Raw genomic sequence first — 27,106 nt, forward strand, 5'->3', positions numbered from 1 at the left:
ATCTCGTGCTGGCTGGGGGCCAGCCTGGGTTGGAGCCCACCCTCTGCCCTCCCAGGGGAAGAAGCCAGAACTTTGACTCTTTCTGCAAAGGCCTTGTTATTATAAGGACAGCGTGACCCAGAGACACCCACAGCCTCCCGTACGGCCTCAAATAATCACTCATCGCCATGAAATAAACTTGGATTCTGACCAGCCTTAAAATATATATATACAATAAAATAATCCCCACCTGCCCTAAAAAGAAGCATCCTTTCAGCCTTGCCCCTAAAGCAGCCAAAAGCCAAGCAAAGGCTGTGGGGCAGCCGTCCCTGCCATTGATTTTTCGTGGAAGGAGCCCAGAAAGGGCGGCGATGGAGTGTGGGGCTGTGAGCCCCCGGGGGGGGGGAGCTGAGCCGGGAGCATCGCTGCGGTGGGGCTGTGTTTAGTGAAAGCAAACGGAAGCATTGAGGTGTGGGAGAGGAAGAAGAAGGGCCGAAGGACTCGGGCGAAGCAGCCATTAGGAAAGTGCTGATGCAGAGGTTCACTTGTGTCTACGGGCTGAGTTGGAGGAGTTGCTGTTCGCGGACAAAGGCGGTAGGAGGGAGTGGAGCTTTGTAGAAGCCTGAGCCTGTCTCGCTGGGTGTCTGCGTTTCATTCCCTGTCAAGCTGCTGGGGAAAAGCAGGGGAGCGCCGAGCTGCAGCGCTGCTCAGGATCAGATAGCGAGGAAACCAATAGCAGAGGGGGAAAAGAAATAATTAAAAAAAAGAAATCAACAAACCACCAACCCAGCGAGCCACCCACCCCGCACACTGGGGCTGAGGCAGGCACATCCCTGCCAACTCCACAGCAGAGAAGTCGTCCCTCCATGGGCAGGAGCGGAGTTGAGCCCGAAGGATATTTGATGACACTTTGGCAGCGATGGGCCCCCCAGCATCTTCCAGAGCCCATCTGAGGGTGAAGGCTTTGAGAGCGCAGAGGGAGTTTGAAGCTAAATGCACCTGAGTCTGGATCTGTTGGCTGCTGGGATTTATCTCTTTCATTATTTTTCTCCGGGGGGGAACCAAAGCAACAAAAAAACGTGATATATTTTTTTCAAACTCCCTCTTTTTTTTTTTTTTTTTTTTTTCCTCCTCCTTTTGGAAGAAATTTTTTTTTTTTTTTTTTTTTTTTTTTTTGGATGATCGCAATGGAAGGGTTGGGTCTGTGCCTGAGGAGCAGCAGCCGAACGCCAGCATTGGGAGGACGCGGCGCGGACGTGGGGTCCCCGGCCAGCTAACTCTGCAGGACCTGCACCTCAGGGCCGGGGGGGCTGGATGCAGTGAGAGGTAAGTGCTGGCCGCAGGCTGCTGAGCTCCCAGAGCTCCGATCCCGACTCGGAGATGAAAACAGCAGTCTCATAGTGAGTCAATCACTTCCACCTCTCGCAGCCCTCACGGAGGAACAATAACACAGGGAAGTTTTGCGGCAGCAGCATCACTGATCAAGTTCTCACCTTCGCCCCCAACCCTGTGGATGGCCGTGCCCGAAATGCTACGATGGGTTTGGTTTGAGGGAAAGAAAGTGGTGTCTGTGTCAATGCTGCGACCCCCCCCCCCCCCCCCCCCCCCCCCAGTGCTGGAGGGTAAGGATTTCTGCTGCCTTTTGGGGAGCGCTGGTGCCACGTTCACCCCCCTGGGGGCAGCTCACCTTCTCAGCCCAAACTTTTGCACAGCGGTTGGGAGATGTCTGTGTGGGGTTGTGCCCTGTGCGTGCCCCTGTGTGATCCTCGTTCCTGGGGAGCTGGGGGGGACTCAAAGCAAACTGCAAAGCGCAGAGAGAAAGCGAAGCAATCCACCGGCAGCAGCAGGATTGCATCACTGTAACAGTATCGGCACCGAGCGAGCCAGGCTGCGAAAATCGTACAGAAAATGAGCTGTGCTGGAGTGCCTCAGTGAGCAGCACCTGCACGCCTTTCTGGGTGCATGAGGCTGTTTGTATTTTTAGAAGTCTCTCTTAATTATAGAGCAAGGGAGGGAGAAAATGGTGTGTATTTAGCAGCATTCATCCCCGGGCAGTTTTGCAGAGCACACAGTCACCAAATGGGGGTTCTTCTCCCCCCCGCCCCTGCAGTTCGGAACCACCTGTTTTGCAGTGGTGCTGGCGAATGAGGGTTTGATTTTTGCATTCCTGTTCTTAGAAAGCACAGCGGGGATTTGGTTTGCACGCGCCGTTCACCTCTGCTGTTGGGAAAGCTGTGGCACAATCCCTGAGCAGCGATTGCGGGGCAGCTTTACCCGTGGGGTCGATCCATCCCTGGGTGTTGCACCCGTGATGAGTGCTTGGCAGCGTGCGGAGTGATGGGAAGTGCTTCATGGCCCCAAATCGGAATGTGGGGACCTCATTGGGGTGGCCCCAATGGGGATAGGGACCCTGTGTGCCCCTCAGGCACTGAAGGACTGGGCTGTGGCACTGCTTGCTTCAAAATCAGCACCAGCTCCTCTGAGCTCCTTCCCCTTCATCCCCTGCTCTGCGCTGGAAAACTTTCCTGGTCCTTTTGTTCTGAGCAGCGGGTGAGATTCCCTTTGTGCATGCACAAAGCGTCAGAGCTGCCAGAAAATAATGAAAACAAGGCTGATATAATTATATATATATGTATATATATATATATAAAAGAAAAATCCCCGTCTGCTCCTTTCAGGCCTGGAATAACGCTGAGCGTTACCCTACGCGCCCAATAAACAGCAGCTGCTCTCCAGCGGACGCCTTAAGGGCCACTTTCCATCTCACCCCTCTGATCCATGACAGCCGGCGTTGTTTCTGCTGTTCTCTCCCCAAAAGGAGGCTTTCCCTATGAATGTAAGGTGGATTTTTTAGGAGCCCTGAGGTGACCCCACTGGAGCTGAATGCTGGTGGCACAGTGTGGGTGTACTGAGCAAGGGGCAGGCACAGCTGCAGCTTGGGGACAGCACGGAGGTCCCTGTCCTTCTGTAGGGGAACTTTGGAGGGACTCCGTAGGGAATGGCACCGTGAGCTTCAAAATGGTGTTTTCTCCTTGGAGGCAGACAGGATTGAGTGCCTCACCCATCCTCACCAGGGAGGAAATAGGACGTGTGAGTGGCTCTGTGTCTCTGGAAGGACTGGGGGAGCTGTCACTGTGTGTCACTGTGTGGAGAGAGGGGGAAGTATGGGTCTGGCCCCCTCTCCATTGTGCTGGGGCACGTGGCACACAGACACCTTATGTAAGCCCCATCCTGCTCCAGCACTGCTGTTCCTGCAGGGCCTTGGGCACCTCTCTGAGCTTTGAGTCCATTTTGGGGTCTTGATGGGTACAGGGTGCCATTGCATCACCATGAAGGTAGTGTAACCCCCTCAGAATTGGTCAGAAGGATGGAGAGAAGACAGGTGCAGCATGCTTAGGGCTTTTCACTGTCTTCTGCTGAGTTCATGCCTGCAGTTCTGCTGGGGTTTGCAGCCCCAGGAGGTGACGGAGGCTTCATTCCACTTCTCCTCTCTTCTGCCCCTCTCTGCTTGCAGCCAGCTGGGTTTGGACTCTCCACATGGGTGATGTGAGCTGACTCTCAGGGAGAAAGGAGAAAACAGCTCTGTTTCACCTATTCCCCATGTTGCGAAACCACTTTGAAGGAGCATCACCCAAGCATGGGGACAGCAGCTGGCAAAGGACTCGTTTCCCCATCTCACATCACGACCCTATCCATCTACCCTCCCCGTGGGTGAAACGCATCTCAGCACAGTGGGAGCTGTCTGCTCCACTGCAGCATCTGAGCTCAGGTGGGGGCAAGGAGAAAGGTGGGATCAGGGGCTGCAGGGAGCTGGGGTGGCCCCACAGCTCTGACTGTGTGCCTGTCACCCCATGGGGACATGCCCCGCTGTCACCGCTCCACTTCCCAGCTCACTCCCTCGCTCCCAGCTTGCAAAAGTGCCAGTGGGCGACGGATTTTTTTGCAGAGCTCTTTCAGATTCCCCCGTTGGACTTTTGAAGCATCTGGTATCACTATCTCAGCGTCATTATGAATTAATTAACATTAATTCCCCGTTCTGGTAGCTCCTATTGCCAGGAGCCTTAGCCTGAGATATTTTTTTTCCCTCCCCCTAAATGGAAGATCTAGACTGCTCCTGGTGGAAAGTCAGGAGGAGGACACACAGCTGGGGGCCATGGGGTCTCTTGTCACTGTCCCCATCCTTCATAACAAGTGCCACCGGGGTTGTGCCACAAGGGAAGAATTTCTTAGTTAGCTCTACGAAACCCTAATCCTGACTCCCCATACTGTGCTGGAAGTCCCAGGGATGCAGACCCCAGGGATGCCAAATGCCAAGAACAGTGTGGGGGTGCTCTCTGGGGGATGCTGACCCTAAGGATGTCCTCTGGAGTGTAGGCTGCAGGTATGCTGTGCCCACAGTTGCTGAACCAGGGATGCTGCACTCAGGGATGCTGGGATGCAGATGTGGCTGTAACAGGTGGAAACAGGCTGGGAGTGAGGCTGGGATCCTTTGTCCTGGCTGATGTTCATCCTGCTCCCTGAATCAGCTCGATGGACATGCAGCTCAGGAACTCCAGCGTGGCCACCAGCTCTGTCCCCTGCTATCACTTGTGTGCTCATGGCCAAGGGATTCAAAGGGGCTCAGTGGTATGTGGGCACAGTGCCCACCACCTGCCCCACTCCTTACCCCACAGTGACACAACTCTCGTGCACACCCGTCCCCCCACTGCTGTCCCCTGCCACCACTGTCCATCCCATGGCAGGGCCACAGCAACCCCAAGCCCACCCTTGCCCCTCCGCACCCTTTGCACCACAGGCAAAGTTGGCAGTGGTCTCCACAAGCCCTGGCTCTGAAGTGGGCTGATGGTGACACCCCCGGGTGGGCTGGGGGACAAACTCCTGTGTCCTACATCCCTGGAGCAGCTTGGGCTTACGTAACGGCCGTGCTGCAGTCTGCTCTGCTCAGCCGCCAGTGCCACCGGCAGAGCTGCAGCACAGCCTGCATCCCTGGATTGGTGCTTTTTGGGGAGGGAGGGGGATGCTCTGGGCCCTGAGGGGGGGCAGCAGCCATACGAGAGTGGTGGCAGGGCTGGGTGAGTGGGCAGCTTCATCTTCTGACCTAGGGAGGTGAAATCCATCCAGGTGGCAGCACCCTGAAGAAGGAGGGGACAGGGAGGGGGAGAGAGGAAAGACCCTGTCCTGGTGTGAAGTGTTGGGTCAGGGAGGGTGGGTGGGGGTCTGCTGGTATCTGTGCTCACTTTTCTGCCTTCCTCAGAGAGCAAATCCCCACTGTGCAGGTGGGGAAACTGAGGCAGTCTGTGAGCAGTGGGATGAGACTTCCCATAGTAAGAATGAGCAGGTACTGGCTTCCTCCTGGATGGGGACATGGGACATTGCCTGCCCCTTGCATACCTTGGGTTTGAGATGCCCTGCTGCAGGCTGAGCTCTGCTTGGGTCAGGGAGTCCGTGGCAGTGTTGTGCAGCATCTTTGCAGCAAGATGCAGACTTGAGGCTTGCTGTACGTGCTGTGACCTGGGGGCACAGGGACAGGAGGGTGGTGGGGACAGCAGATTGGTCACAGCTCATTTCTTGCCCTCAGCTTCTGTGAGCTGCCCTGGATGGTGGCCCTGGTGCTCACGGTAGCATTCACCCAGTGTTCCCTTCTGGCTCTGCTTTGGCAGAGCTTGTGGGAGATAGGAGCAGGGTTTGGCTGTGGGATGTGCAGGGTCCCTCACTCGGTTCTGAATGTATGGGGTCACTCAGTGCTGCAGGGATCTGGCAGGGCTCTGTCATGCCCCAGTGGTGGGGCAGGAGGCCACCACCCCTGGGTGCCACCTTTGGGGACAGCTGCCAGGGAGGACAGGAGATTGACTTAGGCTGGAAAAATGAGAGTGACACCAGTGCAAAAAACATGATGTCCCCCGCCAGTGTCCCCTCGGGGACCACCTGTGACACCCCACGGTGACTGAGTTCATGTGGTGACTGTCCCCCATCCCTTCTGGTGCATGTGTCAGTGTTTGGACAGGATGGAGCCCAGGCGTCATCTGGAGCTGCCACTCATTGTCCCTCTCAGCTGTGTGACACAGGGAGCCCGTGCCTTGAAGCAGCAGGAACAAGGGCTCCTGTGATCGAATCCCTTCTGCCTGGGCCGGGAAAATCATTGCTTTGTCCTCACTGCAAAGGCCTTTGGTTCCCTTTTAGGACGTGCCTGGAAATGAGCCACCAAAACAAATGCCAGGAAAAATAAGCCTTGGGTAGAAGCTACTCCCTTTGTGTTAGTCTAGGCCTTCCCAAATGTGGGTCCCTCATCTTTGGGGGCCCTTCTGGGACCCCCAGGTGCTCGGTGTGCTGGGCTGAGAATGCCTTCCAACTCATCACACTCGGGGCCAACTGATCTCCATCTGACAGCACGTCATCCTTCCCTCTGCACGGAGGGCTGCAATGACAACGTACTTAAAGGGCTGATGAATTAAGTGCGTCTTACAAATGCATCAGATATTAAAATTCCCATATAATTACAGTGCAATGGATTATGTGTGGTGCTGAAGGGGAAGCAATTCAGCGCGGCAATGGAATTACAGTTACAAAGGAGAGGCAGAGAAGCGTAATTGTGTGCAGCTCCACTGCCATGGTGGAGCAGGGCTGGCTGGGAACTGCTGCAGGAGTGATGCTGGTGCTGCCACTGAAGGCTTTTCTGGTTGGCCCTGAAGGGTTAAAGGAGGAAGGGGACTGAGCTCTGCAGTAGGACAGAGGGGACATTGCTTCCCTGGGCTGGCACAGACCAGTGAGGTGCTGGGGGCTGTATCTGCTGCCTTCCCCTATCTTGCTGCTCTCTCTGCTCTGCGTGCACACGCACATGGTCCTGAGTGATATGGAAGTCAGCAGCCAGAACCTGAGCCAGAGTCTGAAGAAGAGAGAAACTGATCTTTCCCTCCCCTACCCCTTCCCTTTCCCTTGACACTCCCATTGCCAGCCCTTCTTGGGGACTTTTCTCCCCAGGGGCCACCTCTGCATCACCAAGACCCAAAAATGTAGAGGAATGAACACGTGAGCAGCTGACTTCCAACCAGTGAAATGTGTGCAGTGTCATTACAGGTGGCATTACAGTTGACAATCCCTTCCTGGGATGGGGCATGCATGGATTCCAGGGGGCCAGGGACTTTGAATGTCTTGTGCCCACAACCCTGCTGTGCACTCCCTGTTATCCCAAAATCTCCTGTCCTCTGAGGGTCTCATCCTGCAGAGGGTTAGATATGATGGGCATCAGCCCCCTGCTCCCCGCTCTCCTTGCCACTGCTGTAGCTGGAGCAAAGCCTTTTGTGCAGCGAGCTGCTACTTTTTACTGTTAATTGTATGGAGCAGTGCCATCACCAGACAAATAAGCAGTGCTGACCCAGGCTGTAATAAGGGCACAGAACAAGCAGGGCATGGTGGCACACAGGAAGGCACGGGGATGTGTTAGGGGGTTACATGCTCCCTGCACCCACCTCGAGGCACCCACACATTGACACCCTTTGCAAACACCCACTAAAACCCTGAGAGCATCCCACAAGCTGTGAGCATCCCCCTCCTCCTCCCCAAAAGCACCGAGCCTCCCTGCTCGCTGTGGGGCTGCTGCCCGCGCTTTGTCGCTAATTAGTGAAAGCTGGCAATGTGCACCATTCTCCTAGTCATTAATTATTATTAATTAGTTGTTATGCAAATAAAGTTGAAGAGTGTAGCACTGGAAGCAGCACAAATGAAAACAGCCCCAGCTCTGCTTTATGTAACTGCTGCTGGGTGGGCACCGTGCAGCCCCTGGGGGCACATTGATGGCATCGGTGGTGATGGGCGCAATGGGGAAATGAGTGATTTCTGGGGATCCCAGCTGAGGAGGGAGATGGGGCACATGAGTGTGAAGGGGGAAAGGTGTCAGATGAAGGGGGTGGTGGAGGTGGAGGGGGCCACTGCTGAGGAACTGCCAAGGGAACTCAGAAAAATGGGAAATTAAAGAGAGGAAAGAATTAATAAGGATCCCGGCTCGACCACAATGGCTTTGTGTCAGGAGAGCCGATACCACACGCTCTCTAATGCCTGTCCTCTGAGGCCTTCGGGAAGAAGTGGGGTTTGGGAGCTGCTCAGGAGCAATTTTGGTGAATGTGAGCACATTTCAGAGCTGTGCTTGCTCTCTGTCCCAGCTGCCAGCAGCTCCATGCCGAGCTCTGGCCCTGGATGGGCTCCTATGCATCAGCAATGCACCCTTTATGTCCCTTCCTATTCCCTGGTGTCATATGATTCCCAGGAATGCCTGTATAAACTTCAGTTCTGTTCTTCCTCCATCCTGGGGTGCTTGTCCTGGATGTTTCCTTTGGGATATTACAAGGCAGGGAAGGCAGAGGCTTTGCCCAAGCCACACTCAGAGCTGTGACCAACATCCCAGCAGAGATAAGGATTCGCAGAGGTTCCCTACCTGCCTTCTGTGCACTGGTGTGTGCTTGCAGCACAGCCATACGCAGAGCTGAAGGATGCTCCCAGTATTGAACCAGAGCCTTTTGCCCGTGAGTGGGGCTGGGGATCAGACATGGCAGCAGAGCACAGCAGGAAGGAAGTACTTGATGAGGGCGCAGCCAGCAGCGTGTGCACGTCCTTACATATGTGCTATTTTCAGCATATGGGGAGCAGGCCAAGTTCTCCAACAGATTGAGTTGGGAACTGAAATCCTCCTTTCCTCCTCCCCCTGCCCAGCACCTGCTGCCCGCAGGCACGGCAAGTCCACGCCGGGCACCTCAACCACTAACTCATTATTCATGTCAGGAGTGCTCACAGCACTGCTTCTGCCAAACCCTGTGTTGCAACAAGGCTGAGGATGGGGCATCTGTCCTTGCTTCCCCATTCAGGCAGCAGCACGAGCATCCCCCAAGCTCTCCAACAGGGCCACGCATCACCTCTTGTCCTTACCTTTGCACACTTATGCATGCTTCCATCTGCCCACTTCTCCCTAGTTCCAAAGCAGAAAAAATCCCTCCTTCCACCCCACCTTATAACCCCATCATTCTCCCCAAACCTCCCTTCTTCTGACCCATCTCTCCCCATACTGCTGTGACCCTTCCCCAGCACAGCTGTTTTTGCGGCCGTGTCTTCACCCTGCTTGAAATGCAGGAAGAAGCCCATGTTCAACACACTGCCATGGCACCCTGTAATCATTTTGTCAGCCAAAAAGCACTGTTGTCAAACCCCCACAGGCAAACCGTGAGGGGACGGGTTATAGAGAGGCACCTGACACCAGCCTGTGCTTTTCTTCCCCTCTTTTAGTCCTGGAGTTTGCTTTACGAATGGGGTGAGCATTGGGTTTTCTTCTCCTTCCCACTTCTGGGTCCTTGGGTGGAGGGAAAGGGATAAGGAAAACTTGGCAGAATAGAGGCATGTGGAGAAGATGCATCACTGTGAGCTGGCTTTACGTAACAAAGTGCAATTACACAATGGGAGCAGAGTGTGGAGACTTTGGGAATTTCCCATGGGGCCCAATGGAGTGCCAGGCTCAGCCACCTTGTATGGCCCCAATGTGTTGCTGCCCCATTCTGATCTGTGGGGCATGAAGCATCCCCTCTGTGCCTCGTATGTGGCCTCCCTCAGGTCTCTCTCCACTGGGAGGTTCACAAGATCCTTCTGCTCTGTCCCCACAGCACATGAAGCAGGTGGCAGCGGAGACATGGGGACGAGGTGTTTCCAAAGGGCTGCTCCATAACCTTTCTGCTAATGGGGAAGGGAACACTGGGGTAGGCTGTGTTGCTGGAAGGTCATCCTGCTGGCATCTTCCTTCTGTTTTAGCAATGGTTTGGGGTGCAGATAGGCAGCGCACTGTCTGGGCATTGTGTCTGTGCTCTGTGCACATCTTGCGCCTGGGCTGGCAGCTCCGGCTGGGAATCGATCAGCCATAAGGAGAAGCAGTCATAGGTTAACGAAGCGGTGGTCATTAGCGAAGTCCTTGCATTTCACAGCCTTGTTCTCTCTGTCTTTATCATGTTTTTGGGTTTGCACCCTGAGAGCACTCCCAGGCAGGATTTGTGAAGGACGTGAGCACCGCCGTTCCCATAAAGCAGTGCTCGGACACAGAAAGACACCCAAAAGCCCACTTGTGACTCTTGTCTGCCTAATTAGTGCACCAGGAAAGACTCATCCATCCTTCCACATCCAGCTTGTCCTCAGCTGCCCACGTGAAATTTGGGCTATCAAACACCCGCAGCCACCATCGCAGCACGGCGCTCCTGGCCGGAGACAGGTCCTTAAATCATCCCCAAGCACCGGGGAAATTGCAGACAGCTCGAGAGCAGAAAATGAAAAGGCGAAATGTCGTTCCTGGAGTTTTCTCCCTGAATTATTTGCTCAGCTTTAATAATAAGTTACACATAAGCAGAGCTGGAGCGGCTCAGCTGACTTTGCTGGGGGAAAGCAGCCAAGGGGATGCTGCAGAGCAGTACCTGGCGCCTGGCTCTGCTGGAAGCCTTGGGGCCGGGGACTGAAGAGGGGACAAAAAGAAGAAATAACCCCTCTGCAGTGCGTTTGGGTTGCTTGAGTGTGGCAACCTGCAATGGAGTGGATGCGGGGGCTGGAACTGGAGCTTTCCATTCATTTTTCTGGAGGTGGAAGGGAAGGTAACTGTGGGGCTGGGCTCTTCTGGTCCCATCTCTCCAGGCAGCAACTCTGGGCTGTCCTCTCTGTGCTATTCCAGGCCGGTTTGGCTAAATCCAGCTTGGTCAGGATGAATCACACCAGCACAGCCGGTGGTGACCCGCTGGCCACCATGCTTGCTGAGCCTCTGCAATTCCCCGTTTATTGACAAAAAATGATAAGTTGCTTTTCTGCCTTTTTTTTTTTTTTCCCTCCAGGATCACAGATTGCAAATAATGACAGCCTGAAGCACAGGCTATTTCACAGCCCACTGGCACTTGGGGATGGGATTGCTGTGTGTTCGGGGATGGTGACACCATGAACCAAATCTTCATCGGCGCGATCCATTAATTTAAGACTCCTCTTTCTCTTCATTATCTCCTTAATGAAGCAGAGCTGAGGCTCTGCCATGTACCATGTGCACTGCCCGGGGGTCAGGCTCTGTGCTGCTCAGTGCTGGGCTGGATCCTTCTCACTGCTGCCATGATGGAGCCCATTATCTGTGGTGCACCATGCAAGGGAGCATGGAGTGCCCATAGCTCAACCCATCTCCTGGATGCGCTGCTTTCTGTATGCTGCTTTCCCTCCCAGTTCTGTGCCATGGGCTATGTATAGCCACTGCTCCTTGCCCTCCTCTCCCCCACCCTCCCCAGGAGCCTGCTACCTGCATTTCAGGAGCTCCTTTCCAGAGCAGGAGCCGACAGCACTCTGCCCGGGGGAAAACACAGGTGGAAAACTTCCAGGAGGAGCAATTTGCTGTGGAAATAGCACTGAGCTGGTCTGATGTGGTGGCTTTCTGGGCAGCAACTGGGAGCAGACTGTGGCGATCTCCCCTGCTTGCTTCTAGCTCCTCAATGAGGAGAGGTTGAACCGCTGATCCTTTATCCTCTGTACTGGAATGGGACCTGATTTGGGAATTTCTGGTGGTAGCCAAGCATCATTTTCCACCAATTTCTCTCTTGGGAGCTCTGAGAAGCGTGCTGGTTTTGACCCCACAGAAGACAGGGAGGTGTCTGGGCACTGCAAGAATATCAATGCATCTGCCTGGCTGCAGGACTGAGCAACCTTTCCCCCAAATTGGAAGCATGCTTTTTTTTCCTCGTTGTTTTTGTTTTAAAATAAAGTAAAAGCAACAACCCAAGTCAGTAGGTGCACTGCCATCTGTGCCTGCAGCATGGCACAGCGGGGGGAGCAGACAGCCCTCGGAGCAGCGAGGTGGATGGCTCAGATGGGTGCCACGAGCCTTCCTCCTCCTTCCTCCTCCTCAGGGAGGAATGTCCTGCTTCTCCTGGGGTCTCTCTCTTTGGAAGCTTTGATCTCCTTTCCAATGGCAGCTCTCCAGCCCCAGCAGCGTGGCTTGGATATTTTCCTTTCTTCTGATCTTGATGTGAAGGAGGGTTGGAAATCTGTCCTGCAGACCTACCCGGAGTGAATGGCCAGACAGATGGATGGGGATGGTGTGTTGCCAGTTCGTTTTCTACCATGGGGTTTCAGAAAGTGATGGGCTGATGGGTTTTGTGCCTCAGGGGGGCAATTTCCCTGGCAGCATCCAAGTTGTGTCACCTCTCTGCTTGGCTCTGTGACGACAGTGTTGATTTGAATTCTTCCAACTTAAGGCTGATTTAAATGATGGTGAAGCTGGGGGGGTGGCATGTGGGAGTAGAGCACTGAGCGCTATTCTTTTTCGGTTGTCATATGCCTCCATAAAGACTTCTGCCTTGGGGATTTGCATAGATCCACGGTCCAGATTGCGCTGCAAAGCCCACCAGTGGTCGGCAGAGCTATGGCAACGGCTCCTGAGTCGTGCAAAAAGTTGAAGGGTGTTTGTGAGTCTCGTGCCGCGGCCATTTCTCTCACCTGGGGGGGCAACAGGAGCCCGCTTCCCACTTGTGACCCATAGCACTCCCCGCTCTGCAGCCCCTGAGGGAAGCATGGTGTTCAAAAGCACTTTCTCTCTCTTTCAATTTGGCTTCATGAAATATCAGTGTTTGAGTGATAACCTCATGGAGAGGAGGCTGCAGAGCTGCCCTCCTACCAGCAAAACCGCAGGAGGCAGAAGGGGGAGAGCTTGCAAACGTCCCAGCCACGAGCAAAGCTTAATTTGGCAGTTGTAATCGCTGAGGACACGCACATCTGTAGGAAAGCAGGCTCCCTTCCTCGCAGTGTTCCCAGAAGGGCTTGTTTGTTTAATTTTATCTTGCAGAGAAAATTATAGAAGGGAAAAAAAAAACTCACCAGAAATTCACAACCAACCACTCTGTGGTTTTGCTCAGCTGCAGCACCAAATGCCTCAGCAGAGCATGGAGAGCGGCGGGGAGTGCAGCCCTCACCCAACGCAGGTATTTGTGTTGGGAAATTGGGCACCTGATGTGGCAGCAGCACAGGATGTCCTCAGTGCTGGACGTACACAGTGCTAGATGTCCCTGCTCCTGCTGGCACATGCTGCCCTCCCACATGGTACTGGGTGAGAAGAGCTGCCCATGGCCATCCCCAAAGCTGCTGAAGTCTGGGCATCATGCTCATCACTCTGCTTAGAAGGCACTGTGGACAGCAAGCAGCTGTCCTGTGCCACCCCACTGTGAGCCAGAGCCCCATACCTGGAGCATTGCATCCATAAAAAAAGGACATCTTCACCCTGCATCAGCTTTTGGGAAGATGGGGTTCACCAAGGAGCCCATCACAGCAGCTCATCCTGATGTGTAGCAAAAGTGAGCTTTGTGGTGGAACAGAAGTGGGCCATGTCTCATGTGGGGGTGAAACACTGGGGCTTTTTGAATGGTTGGTGCTTTGCAGGGCAAAACCCCCACCACAGGCATGGCTGGGCAGTGGTGGTGTAGCTGGGTGATATGGGAATGCCTGCGCTCTGGTTTCAACTCATTTTCTTTGTTGTCATTAGCTGTCATTAGCTTGAATTTCCAAGGGAGCCTGTGCTTGACATCAGATGATGACATCCTTTAATTTAGCAAATGCAAAAATGGGACCTTTTCCAACCAGAGCAATTAGAAAAGTCCTGCTCCGCTCCCATCCGCGGTGCAGGATGCCGGCCAGGCATCGCCCCAATCCCCTTCTGCAGCAGAGACCGCCCACAATCATCACACCGCTGTGCCCCCCCTTCTCACCATCCCCACTCACTCTTCCAGTGAGCCAGCAAATCACACCAGAAAGGGTTGGATGCAGGGCAGGACCTCACATGGGGGCAAAGGGGCTGTGCCCCCCTCTGCCACCCTCCGGCACTGCTGCAATCCCGTCCCTGCACGGATGCCCCTTTGCCCTGCCAAGGCCCTTCTCCACCTCCAGGTTTGCGTCTAACGGCGCGTGTCCCCCCTAAGCTGCTTAATGAGGGTTAAGAGGCTAACAGGCTTATTACCAGCAATTATTTCCATAGCCCTGCAGGTGTCCCTGAAAATGGCAGAGCCTGTGGCTGGGAGCAACCCACAGGCATCGCCACCAGCCTGTCGCGATGCTGAGCTTTTTTGTCCTTTTTTTTCGACCACAATCCAGGCTATATCTTTGGTTGGAGGGCAGAATTGGGGGGGGTGCATCCCTATAGAAAGCTCCCCCACCCCGTTCCTTTAGCTGTGCTTTGAGAGCAGCTCTGCAGCATCCCTGTGCTGGCAGTCGCCTGGAGACGGCCGCGGTGGGTTGCCACAGCGACGGAGCAGCGCTCAGCATCCTCCCTGCTCCGCTGCTGGGCCCAAGTTGGGTGAGGATCAGATACCCCAAGGAAGGGTACCTTGACAGCAGCGGGGCTGGGGAAACTGAGGCATGGCCGGTGGTGGTGGTGGAGGTGAAGGAGGAGGTTTTGGAAGATGTCATTGTCTGTGAAGGGGCAAAAAATAGTGGCAGTGGGGCTGGTATGGGTGTGTGGAGTTGTTGGGGGGGAGTATCAGTGTTCAGAGGGGGCTGATGCTGGTGCATCATCTCAGCACAAAGGTCACCCAGCTCCAAGCCAAAGTCTGGGCTCCCCACCCCACTGTCCCCAGCTGGCTGCAATGCCACGAACAGCCCACTGGAGTTGGAGACCAGCAAGGTCACGGTGATGGCAAAGGTTGATATGCTCCCCCCAAGCTCTGGAGATGTCCTACAGTGAAGGAGAGGAAGGTGAAGACCTTTTGGGTGGTGGTCCTGATGCCTTCTCCAGCACTGCCACAGAGGTCCCCCCAACCAAGGGAGCCTATAATTGTAAATGACAGCAGCGGAGGGCAAGAGGAGGTTATGTAACTTTGGCATTTGGAAAATTCTTTCTGCTCCCTTATCGGCTTTATAAATACCTCCAACTCGGCCCTGCCAGGCTGGGGGAAGGCGGTGGCATGGCCTGGTCCCTCTGCCATGCCCATCCAGCCCCTGTGCCTCAGTTTCCCTCTCCCTATGGACAGACACATCCCTGCTGCCGTGCTAGCAGAGGGCTCCTTGCTGCCAATGTGAATGCTGGGGGATTGATGCTTTTCAACCCCAGCAGCAAAGGAAGGTGGATTTTCTTCCACCCCTGGGAAAAACATGAAGATGTTCTTTGAGTAATGCCCATCATTGAGCTGTGGGTTCAAAGAACCGTTCTCCTCCTGCCACCACTGACACTTCCCACCTCTGCCTCCTTCAGGCAGATCCTTCACCTCCCCACTCCTGGGCCGTGCGTGTGCCTGCAGAAAGCTGGGTGTGACCATCCCCGTCCTCCTCCCCCAGACCCACTGACACAACCCACCCTGCTCAGCCCCAAGCTTCGCCACTGCCCCGTGGAGGTCGGGAGCCCTCTGCTCGTGGGCGTTTTGCATTTACGCCAATGCACAGTTACCTCCCCGCGGGTGATGGAGGGCAGCCGGGGCCACATCAATATGCTGTTGTATAACTGCGTGGCTGCTCGCCGGGGGCATGTCCCTGCATCCCACCCACCACGATGCCACCAGGCCGGCTGCTGCCCCAGCTGCAGGGCACCCACTGCATGACATCTTCAAAAGATGGGCACAGCCAGGACCTTGGGGGTTAGGTAGGCTGTTTTGATATGTCATTGCTTTCGTTCCTAAAATCTTCCCGTTTTGATTTCACTTGCTGGGGGAGCGATACCCTGCACCTTGCAGAGCCACGTGTGCATGAAGAGTAGTGTACAGTCTCACCAACATCAAACTTTGCCTTTGTTTATTGTAAGGATGCTGTTTTTTGTAGGATTGTCTGGAAGAGAAAAAAAAAGTACTCTGGCTTTCTGCTTATGTGATTGTGCTGATGTGATCATGCTGATGTGATCGTGCAGTGTGAGTGCCACCCAAATGGTGACCTGGGCTTGCGTGCTTCCAGTATGGCAGATGCTGACATTGGGCAGAGCTTTGACGTCGTGCTGCCGAGGCCACCAGGCTGGTACCCATGGGCAGGGAATGAGGGGGATTAATGCAGCTGCTGATCCCTGATGGCTCAGAGGCCGGGGAGCAGTGAGCCTCCCCAGCGTTATGCAACTCTTGCATTAAATCTTCCTCGCATCAGATGAAGATGCTCTGTTGTGCCCCAAATACCGTGCCTTGCCTGGGTATTGGGGTATAGGGTCCTTCCTGCAGTTTGGGGGTGCCCAGCAATGGGAAAGGCAAAAAGGTGGCCCTGCTCAGTATTGCACCCTGCCCAGGTCCATGGGAAGGAGAGCTCCTCTGATGGGAAGAGCACTATAAGGGGAACCCTCTGAGGATGTTAAGGAGACTGAGCAGGGGGAAAGACGGGAGTAGCCAAACTGTGCAAAGGCCTCTTTCATCTTGAAGATATCAGGCAACATCCTGTGTGTTTATCAGCCCCAGCGGAAGAGGAGGGTGATTTTCGTTCCTCTGAGAAAGCTTGGAGATGTTTTTTGGGGCATGGCAATCATTAAATCACAGATTCAAAGATCCACTGTCCCGCCTTGGGCCACTGATTGCCTTGCCCCAGTCTGGGGTCCGATTCCCCAGTCTTGAATTTGTTGCATCCTTCATGCTGCTCCTTCCCCTCCCGAAAACCTCCACAATCCCTTTCAAGCTGCTCCTCTCCTGCTCCCCTGAGACTCACTGCATCCTGGGCACATTCCTACTGAAATATCTCGGGCTTTCTACCACTGAAGTCTCCCACATCGCTTCGCTCCCTCCCGCTCACAGTCGCCCCGAAGGTGAGCGTCCCCTTCGCTGCCGCCGGCTCCCCACGGCCGCAGCCGAGGTGCCAGATCCTGGACATATAGGGAAGAGCAGCAGCTGTAATCTGAGCTCGCAGCAATTAGCTGGGAGCGCGGCGAAGTCCCCGCCGGCCGCCGCGTCGGGCTCAGCATCTGCGTCGTCCTCGGCCGCTCGTGCTGTAACCGTGGGGTAAGTAGGGCCTGGAGAGCCCAGCGCGGTGCGTCCTTGCCCATGTCCCCATCCTCCTGGGCTCGAGGAGTGTGGTTTGTGCTCTGGTGGCAATGTGATACTGAGAGGTGTTGGAAACGTGGTCGCTTCTTGGGTGGAAATTGCGGTTTTGTCCCGGCGTGGTAAAGGAGTCGGGAAAGGAGCTGTGCGGTGACGGAGATGCTCTGTGCTTCTAAACAGGGGGTGAGGGATTGCTGGTGCTTGGCTGGAGCAGGAGTGCTTGGGTGGAGGATGCTTATGGGAAAGTGGCGGTGCGTGGGTTGTGACAGTTCATAGCCACAACTTGCTCGTGTCTCCTCTCCATTTGCTCAAGTGATTTGAGCATCCCTGATCTGCTCTTGGAGCACAGAAAGGTAGAGATTTCCCACCAGGAACCCAATGCCAAGCAGCTCAAAGTTGTTCTCCCTGCAGTGGCAGCAGCTCTACCACTGTGGCTGACAGATCCATTGTGCCCAGTGGGATGGTCATGGCACCTTCCCTTGGCACATTCCAGTGGTGCCATCTTTCCCCATGGCACCTTCTTCAGTACTCTGTGTTCAGAATAAACGTTTCCTGGGCGTGGGTTCTGCCCACACTGATTTCCCTCAATCTGGAGATCGCTCCTGGAGTGATTCGCATTGGGTGAGAGCATGGGAAAATCCACCTTGGGCTTTCTCTTAATGGGATTTGAAAGAGACTTTGATGTGAGCCTGAGCTGGACCCTATGGCACAGGCAGTATCACACTGTGCAGTGGCTCTTAAGATAGTCTGTGCCCATGACAGCCTGCGTTGATAGAACCAGCAGCTCCTGCATGACCTCTAGATGAGCAGAGCCCATCAGCGCTGCATCCCATCTCCTTCTGCCAGTGATAGAAATCTGCTTGATGGCAGTTGTCCTTTTGGTCCCATTGCTCCCTATTTTCCCATGGTGCATTTTAGCAGCTGGGTGATCCTCCTGGGCCAGGGCAGGAGGGTCAGTGCTGTCCCTCTAAACCTCTTGGCACGGGCTGGATGAAAACACACCATCCTCCGATGGGAACTCATGTCACCAATGGGTCCCTGGGCAATGACACAACCGGGGCACGGGACAGGCAGAGTTGGGGCTGGATGATTTCACCCATGCCATTATCTGCCCCCAGTCCCACTGGTTTGGGGCACAGCCTGGCTCACACAATGCCCTGGCAAAGAGCCGGGCACGTATCTCGATTTGGGGACAGCGGCACGCGCTGGGCACGCGGGACTGATGGCTGCCACGTGGTAAAGGGGAGTGGATGGGGCGGCTGTGGAGACACCCCAAGGTCACCTATCCAAACACACCCTCTGGCTCATAATGTCCAGGGAGGATTTTTTGGGGGAGGATGGAGACCATTGTGGCTGGGGATTTGTACATCCCACCACGACCCCAAGCTGCCAGCACAGGTTGGATGGCTGCTATTGCATTTCATCTCCCAGTCATGAGTACCCAGAAAGGGGCTTGATCCAAAAGACACTGGGCAGAACCATCACCGCTGTCTCAGCTCCAGGGCTCTAGGGGCAATCCCAATGTGTTCTGCCTGCTGGATCAGATCCCTGAAATGGCTGAGCCCATCCTGCGGGATCAGATCCCTGTGAGACACATCATGCAGTATGCAGGGTGCTGAGTGGGGCTGGGGGCTCGGTGGGCACGAGCAAGCTGGGAAACCTCCCCTCCCCCTGACTAAATCCCTTCCCTGGCGCAGGACAGTAGGTTATGGGACTCAAGCAGAGGTTGGATTTAAGGAGATTACAACTTCTCCCCCAGGATAATCTAGAAATTCAATTAAAACTCTCTGTCTCTCTCCTGGGCTGCAGCAGGGCCACGGGGCACCCTGCACCCTGCAGCCATGGCTGGGGAGCACTGGAGAGACCCCCCTAGGCTCAAGCCAGGTAAGGGCTGACCCTTTACCCCGTGGCTTTCCTAGGGAAGATTTACCAGGGGGGAATTAATCCCAGGATGGAGTAAGGGGGGTAGGGGGAGGGGCTGTGGGACCCCAGGGGTTTGTGTGTGGGTGCAGCCATCTGGATGCATCCCTGGGGTTTCGTGTGTCCCTCAGTGCTTGTTGACCCTGCCAAAGCGTTCAGCACCCCCCACCACCACCACTTGCCCTCATCTTCACCCCTCATCATGCCCCTCGCTATCCAGCACTGCGGATGTGAGCAGACAGACAAACAGCTGAAATATCCGGGGAGATGGGATTTCAGACCCAGCAGGGTGGCTGCAAGCTGGGGGTCACCAAGGGTGATGTGGCATTTCCTGACCCTCCCCTCTTCCCCCCCCCCCCCCAGGGGGCCCCAGGGCCCCCCATTCTGAGTATGGGTACTGTTGTATGCCCCGGTCCCATAATGTCCTTGTGCCTCAGTTTCCCTTGTGTGTGCACCATTTAGGCTCATTGACTGCAACGTGAGGCTGTAGTGAGGTTGGTGAGAGAGGTATCATTTCCCCACCTTGTTCCTGCTGAAACCAAGCAGATATTTCTCATTAGGAATGCGCCGTTGTGGGAGATCCGCCCGTCCTCTCTGTCAGCACGGGGGATGCAGGGGGACATTTATCTTCGGGACTTTGTCAGGGCCTGGCTCGCCTCACATCAGCTCTTAATTAATTGGAAATGCGCAAAGATGGGATGGCAGCGAGGCGAATGATTCAGGCAGAATAATTCCCTCCCCCAGACTGACACCGGGCCCTGCAGGGGAGCCCTGTGACCCCACAGTTTTACAGATTCCCAGGGTTGGGTTTCCACATCGGGACTCTTGCTTCACACTGACATTGCCACCCTGCTGCTGGGGCATGAAGGGCATTGCTGTGGGAGATAAAGACGTTATCTCCTGCTGCAGGGCAGGCAGCAGTGCCCGGAGTGACCTCCTTGTGCCATCCCATCCGCTCATGGGCTGTCACCTCTGCTGTGCCACCTTCATGTCCTGGCTGCTCATCAGGGTAAGGTGTGATGCTAAATCTCAGCAGCTCACTCAGTTGCCTGTAGCCAACTTTTCCCCGCGCGCTCGCTGTCCGTTATTGTAACATTTAGGCCCCTTTTAAGAAAAATAAATAAAATTAGCAGTGCTGTCGGCGGGTTGCTCGAGACGCTCGGGCTCTGCGGGAAGCGGCTCTGCGGTGGGAGCTGGGTGGCTGCAGGCGTCGTTGCTCCTAATGTCAGCTAATGAGCTGGCGTCAGCCATTGCAGTACAGAGCCCATGGGGAGCTGGGGGCTGCCCCTCTTGCTATTAGGGTACAGGAATCCTGTCGGGGTCTTTCCGTGTTGATTCTCTGCGGTGTGTGTTGAGGATGGGGCTCGCGGGTTCTGTTAAGATGTGCGTTTCTTCCCAGGCTGGGATGCTCCAGCAGTCTCGATGCGGTTGCAGCACCAGCGTGGGTCTCAGTGTTCAAATTAAAAGCAAACTCAGCTTTCAGCGAACTCTGTGTTTCAAAACAAAACTGTGCTAAATAAAGTGAGAGCTGCGAGCGAGCGCGTGCTCCGGCACAGCCCCGCTGCGCTGCTCTGTGCAGCTGTGGTTTCCCCGGAGCTCTGCTGTTGTCCCCGGGGCTGGAGCTGCTCCCGGCTGTGGGTTTGTGTCCCCCCCCCTCTCCCCCCTCGATGCTTTGATCCCGCGTCGTTGTGGGGGGTTATGAGGGTTGGCAGTGCCACAAGAGCTGAGCCGGTCTGGGAAAAGTTGGGTGTCGTGGCATTGCTTGCTGCCACAGGGTGTCCCATAAACGGGTGGGGAGAAACACTGTGGGATGTGGGGGGGTGGGGGAGAGGAAAGGAAGGGAGGAAAAGGTGAGAGAGAAAGAAGGGGAGGGACGAAGAAAGGAATAAAAGAGAGAGGGAAAGAAAAGGAAGGAAGGAAGAAAGAAAAGAAGAAATGAGGGAGGGGGGGAGGGAAGGATGGAGGGAAGGAGTGAGGAAGGCAGGAAGGAAGGCAGGAAGGCAAAAGGCAGGAAGGCAGGAAGGCAGGAAGGCAGGAAGGAAGGAAGGAAGGAAGGAGGAGAGTAAAAGAGAAAAGTGAAAAAAAAAGGAAGCGAAAAAGGAAAAAAAAAGGTGAAGGAAGAAAAAGAAAAAAATAAGAAAAAAGAAATAAAGAAATAGAGAAGGAGGGACAGAAGAAAGAAAGATAGGAAGGAAAGGAGAGGACAGGAAGGAAGCAGGGACAAAGGATCAAAAGAGGAAGTAAGAAGGAGAGTGGAGGGGCTGAAGCAGTGCCTCCACACCACCCGGGCACATCTTCCCCCCAGCACTGCTAATCCAGCCCCAGCTAATCCTCTCACAGGTCACCGGGAGCTCATTGCATTTTGTCCACTGCTCAAATGCATCTAGAATTAATTAAAAAAAAAAAAAGCAACAGTAAATTCATCTGGTGACAAAAGCATGTGACATGCTACTTGGGGTGCTCGTACGAGGCTGTGGGGCGAGCTGGGGCGTGATGGAGGGCAGGCAGCCTGGTGTGTCTCCAAATGCTCAGTTCTGTGAAAAGGGAGGAGAGAAAGCCTATGTAGATGTAGGCAGTGTGGTCAGGAGGAGGACGTGAGCTGGGGACCAGGCTGTCTGAGCCACCTGCTCAGTCCTTTTAGCTTACAGTGTCCATGGGGTGGTTAATATTAATTGTCAATAGGAATTGCTAATGATAACCGTCAGTATTAACTCTTAATGTCTGTTTTTCTCTTTTCATGTCTGAGCATTCCCAGCAGCACAGCTGTGCTGAGTTTTACCTCCAGAGCCATCGCTCTGTTTGCTGATACCCCAAAGTGTGAGCAAGGTGCTTGAAAAATCAGCTTTGGGCATAAAACTGCTCATCTGGACAGCAGCAAGAGGAAATAAGGGACTTGGTGTACATGACGTAGGCGGGCATCAACCTTTTACCAGAACATAGGAAGTATGGGTAGTTTGTTGATTTTCCCGCTGGGCTTCTGCAGTTATCCTCAAGTTTCAGGATGGATTTGGGGAGAATTTATGTAAAAGGAAGCCCAGCAGATCGCTGCTATCCGGGCTGATGCAGCCCAAGGCAGGCAGTGCCTGGCAATGCTCCCTGCTGCTGGCAGTGATGCTGGGCTGGCCGCCCAGCCTGGCCTGTGTGTAATGGAAAGGGTATGCTTGTCCCTGCCTGTCCCCAGGGCTCTTGCTGATTGCAGGGATCGAGCGCATTGATCAGGCCAGCGGGTACAGAACAGAGAATGCAGCCATGAGCTGGGCACCTCTGGGCTGGGGGAGTGGGGGTCTCAGGGGGGTACTGCTGGCAGCAAGGTGTCATCTCCCTTGACACATCCCACATCGTTAAATAATAGTGTTCATGATGGCAGAGGCAGTTTGGGAGGATGCTTGGGATGAAGCTTCTTGCAGTTGCTTTTGTAGCATGATGTGCCTCCTGTTGCCACTCCAGAGGTGCTAAGGGATAGCAGGATATATTTGTCTTCCCACACCATGGGACAAGTGCAAGTCCTTAACCCTGCAGCTGGGCCATCCAGATGGGATCAAACTAGTTCCTTGTCCCCTAGCACCACTTCTCCCTTCATTAGACTTGGACATTAAAGCCTATCTGTGACCATAGATGGTTCCATGTCCCAGTGGACACGTTGGGAAAATTGCTCGCCAGGACATCTGCTCAGAGTGAGTGCCTTCCCGGGGCCATCTCCAACCAGCTGCACGTTGGCTGTGTCCTCTCCCACCCCCGGGCCAGGGAATGGAGGATATATCCACATCTCTCTGTGTTTTCCCTCGACCCTAGAAGAGCTGGTGCTCAGGAGGTCGGGTGACTGCTGCTGTGATGTGCTGGGCAGCGGTCCATCTGGCATGGGCAATGTGAACTGATGGAGCCGCTTTCAAGCGTACCTTTATTAATATCTCTGAGGAAGGAGAGCAGCTTGGCCTCTCTGCTCTCCTCTCCAGCAACCTGACCCTGCTCTGACAGCAGAACTCACAAGGAATGCGGAGGGGAACAGTTTTAAGAGAATCCAGTGCAGTCCAAGTTTTCTCATTTGCTGGTGTTGTTGTGGTTCTCAGAAATGCTATGTCTCCCTGCCGTACAAAAGAACAAAATTTAAGACGTCTTCCTTCCTCACATGTAATTCTGGGGAGCAGCCTTACTAGAGAAGCAAGGGAAAGGCAGTGAGGGAGATCTCCGGCCAGCATGCAGCCACCACTTGGTGGACCCCATTTTTGCCACGAGAGCTAATGGCCCTGTCTTTGTTTTCTCATTGCAGAGCCTCTCACGGGAAACTTGTGGTGACGTGGCTGCCAAGACGTGGAAGCCTGGGACTTCTCTTCCACCGCACCAGAATTTGGGGGGTGGGCAGGGGTGGGCCAGGGGGACACCGGGAGTCACAAGACCCTTCCCCTTCACTGTGGGCTTGGCTCAGGGATGACTGCAGGCAGGGTCAACCCTTACAGCATAGTGTCCTCCGAGGAAGACGGACTGAGGTTGACCACCATGCCAGGGATTAACGGCTTTGGCAATGGGAAAATCCACACCAGGAGGAAATGCAGGAACAGGTTTGTAAAGAAGAACGGTCAGTGCAATGTGGAGTTCACGAACATGGATGACAAGCCACAGAGGTACATTGCAGACATGTTCACCACGTGTGTTGACATCCGTTGGAGGTATATGCTCTTGCTCTTCTCCCTGGCATTTCTGGTATCCTGGTTATTGTTTGGGCTGATTTTCTGGCTAATTGCACTCATTCATGGAGATCTAGAAAACCCAGGTGGAGATGATACCTTCAAGCCTTGCGTTCTGCAGGTCAATGGCTTTGTGGCTGCTTTTCTGTTCTCCATCGAGACCCAAACGACTATTGGTTATGGCTTCCGCTGTGTGACAGAGGAGTGCCCGCTCGCGGTCTTCATGGTGGTGGTTCAGTCCATCGTGGGGTGTATAATCGACTCTTTCATGATTGGTGCAATAATGGCAAAGATGGCCAGGCCCAAAAAAAGGGCCCAGACGTTACTTTTCAGCCATAATGCAGTAGTGGCAATGAGAGATGGGAAACTCTGCCTGATGTGGAGAGTCGGGAATCTCCGGAAAAGCCACATAGTAGAAGCCCATGTACGAGCTCAATTAATTAAGCCCAGAATCACAGAAGAAGGGGAGTACATCCCACTCGACCAAATAGACATCGACGTGGGGTTTGATAAAGGCTTGGACCGTATCTTCTTGGTGTCCCCCATTACCATTCTCCATGAGATCAACGAAGACAGCCCGCTGTTTGGGATCAGCCGCCAGGATTTGGAGACGGACGACTTTGAGATTGTGGTCATCCTCGAAGGCATGGTAGAAGCCACTGCGATGACGACACAAGCTCGGAGCTCCTACCTGGCCAGCGAGATCCTGTGGGGCCACCGCTTCGAGCCTGTCTTGTTTGAGGAGAAAAACCAATACAAAGTAGACTATTCCCACTTCCACAAAACATACGAGGTCCCATCCACGCCCCGCTGCAGCGCCAAGGACTTGGTGGAGAACAAATTCCTGCTGCCCAGCACCAACTCCTTCTGCTACGAGAACGAGCTGGCCTTCATGAGCCGTGATGAGGATGAGGAGGATGATGACAGCAGGGGTTTGGACGACCTGAGCCCAGACAACAGGCATGAGTTCGACCGGCTTCAAGCAACGATAGCGTTGGATCAGAGGTCATACCGGAGGGAGTCAGAAATATGACTCTAGGTCCTCTCGTTGACTTTTCCGAGGGTATTTTTTTTCCTCCTCTAATCTCTTCCCCTACAACCCGCTCAAATTATGCAGAACAATGCAAGTGCCATAGGAATGCTTGAGAAATTAGTCTTGTTCCTAGTTTTCAGTTTCATCGCAATAACCACTGAGCGGTCTGCAGGAGGGGACGGGGCAGGCACAGCGCTCCCCACACCCTGGGGGGACGGGGGGGGTCCCGGGGCATGTGTGTCCCGTACTGGCTGTAGGGCTGGGCTCTCCCCATGGGGAAAGCGCGAGCGTCTTCTTGGAGCCGAGATCCAAATAGAGGAAATATCAGGAAACAAACCTTTATCTTTCTTTTTTTCCTTTTTTTTTTTAATATAACTGAGCTGCAACAAAACAAAAATCGCTCTTTCTGGCAGGCAGTATGATTCAGTTGCACAAGAACAACACTTGAAATACCATGCAACGTTAACGTACTTCTTTTTAATTTGGGGAAAGGGGAGGGAGGCAAGAAGGTTTTTAATTTTTTCAACATAACCTTTGGGAGACTGTTTACCAAAATAATAATAACAATAATATTAATATTAGTAATAATAATAATATTAAATCTGAAAGAAATGATTTGGTATTTTTTAAAAGCGAGCAAGGGAATGAATAAGCTGCAGGGGTCTCTTGAGTGGTGATTTGCTGGGTAGATGCAGGAGCTCAAAGCCAAGGCAGCATCTGATTTAGGGGTGGATTTTTTTTCTACTGGCACTGCTTCATAGGCAGAAAACAGATGTAAGTGGCTGCAGGTCCGTGGCAGTGAAAGCGAGTAGCGTAATTACCAGCAAAGTAGCTAATAAGGAAAAGCCAGACTGCTGTAGAGAGAACCCTTGTAAACACAATAATTAGCCACATTCTGGAAATATTGATCTTCAGGGTGGAAATTGGGCCTGGGGCGTCAGCTGCTGAAGTGCTGCGTCTCCAGTGGGGAATTCATAACTTCCACCAGAACTAGGATGAAAAAATGAAAAGCACAAAAGGCAGACTGGAAAGCTCTTGAATTTGGGTATTTTCCCATTCCACCCACCAGTGTGGTATTTTCTCCTTCAAAAAACCATTTGAAATGTGGAGATCGAGGTGAAATGTGTCTTGCTGGGTTGCATCTCATGTAGCCCAGAAGTAGGACGTGAGCATTGTCCGTGCCGCCTCTGCCGGGCTGGGATTTGTGAATTCCCCATTCACTGGAGGGTTCTGTTTGGAGGCGGATTCTTTTCCAAAACCAACAGATGCCAGTCGGGAAACCCACCATGTCCTGCACATCACCCTGTCCCCATGTCCCAGCCTTGAGGTGGATTGTGCCTTAGAGATGCAAACTCACACGCGCTCATCCCACGCCCATCCCACCCATTCCCATCGCTCTGTCCCATCTGCTGCCCTTTGGGCTGGTCTTGTTTGCACGCTGGTTTGCCTTTTACTAACATAGAATCACAGGATCATTAGTGTTGGAAAAGACCATTACGATCGCCAGTTCCAAACGCCAACCCATCTACCACCATGCCACCGAACCTTGTCCCTACTATGCCATGAGGCAAACCGTGCCGTGCATGGGAAGCCTTCTCTCCCTTTGCAAGGAGGGAAGTTGGGAAGATGTAGCTCACTGCTCCCCTCATGCTGGAGCTGAATATGGCTCTCTGTGCTGCAGGAAGGGCTAGGGTCCTGCACCCGGCTTCAGCCATAAGGGCTTGGGAGAGGGGTCTGCAGCAGTGCTTCAGCTCCGTGGGCTCCTGGCACTTTCCTCTCCCCATCCCACTACAGGCAAGCCATGTCCAGGCGTGATAGCCTAGTCTAAATGCCAGCAGCACAGGTAGGATTTGTCCTCAACCCTCATCCCTATCTCATTTTTGCAAAGAGTGTCCCAAATAGGGCTGTCCTTAAAATGGGGGACACACTGGGACTTGCCATTGGGCACCATCCACGACTTTCATCTTTCTGATGAAGTGACACATCGCCATCCCATCGCCGGTCCCTTTGCACCAACGGGGATGGTTTTGCCCCCCGTGTTTTGCCCCACAGCATCGAGGGGGGTGGGCAGGGCAACGGGGAGGGGGCAGAGAGATTTTGTGTGCGCACTACTTATTTATTTTTTTAAAGAAATGCTTTTAAGTGGTTTTAGGTTCTTTTGAATAAATAATAACTCTATTAAAAGGTGCACTTCTTGCTGCTGTAGGATTCTCAGAGGGTTAATTTCTTTATAAATATATATATCTCACAGTAAATATTTGTACAAAAAAAAAAAAAAGGGTGAAAAAAAAAAAGAGAAATAGAGATGTCTTTAAGTAAATTATTGCTTTTAAAGGAACTTATATGATTGTACAGTGTTACCTGAGAGAGTAGAATAATATATACAGAAGTATTTTTAAACTACTGCATAGGGAGGTGGGGGGGTGAGCCCACAGAGGCCAATTTGGGGCTCTCCTCTGCTCGTGTGGATGCGTCCCCTCCCCAAAGCCCACTGTGAGGCTCTAGCTCTGGCGAGTTGTTGC

At 53.7% G+C, this 27,106-nt stretch overlaps 1 protein-coding gene across 2 annotated transcripts; it reads left to right on the forward strand.

Annotated features, from left to right (window-relative positions):
* The first annotated feature begins 593 nt into the window (after positions 1–593).
* Positions 594–26,884, forward strand: LOC125700803 (ATP-sensitive inward rectifier potassium channel 12). 2 transcript variants are annotated; one of them, XM_048961988.1, is made up of 2 exons: positions 594–1,305; positions 23,137–26,884. In XM_048961988.1, exon 2 carries the CDS (start codon positions 23,295–23,297, stop codon positions 24,582–24,584), a length of 1,290 nt encoding a protein of 429 aa, XP_048817945.1. In that variant the 5' UTR covers positions 594–1,305; positions 23,137–23,294; the 3' UTR covers positions 24,585–26,884. The 2 variants fall into 2 exon arrangements, with proteins under 2 accessions (XP_048817945.1, XP_048817946.1); XM_048961989.1 differs by lacking the exon at positions 594–1,305 and adding an exon at positions 16,678–16,910.
* The last annotated feature ends 222 nt before the right edge of the window (positions 26,885–27,106 follow it).

The sequence above is a fragment of the Lagopus muta genome, chromosome 15, assembly GCF_023343835.1.
Source record: "Lagopus muta isolate bLagMut1 chromosome 15, bLagMut1 primary, whole genome shotgun sequence".
In the NCBI taxonomy this organism is placed as follows: Eukaryota; Metazoa; Chordata; class Aves; order Galliformes; family Phasianidae; genus Lagopus; species Lagopus muta.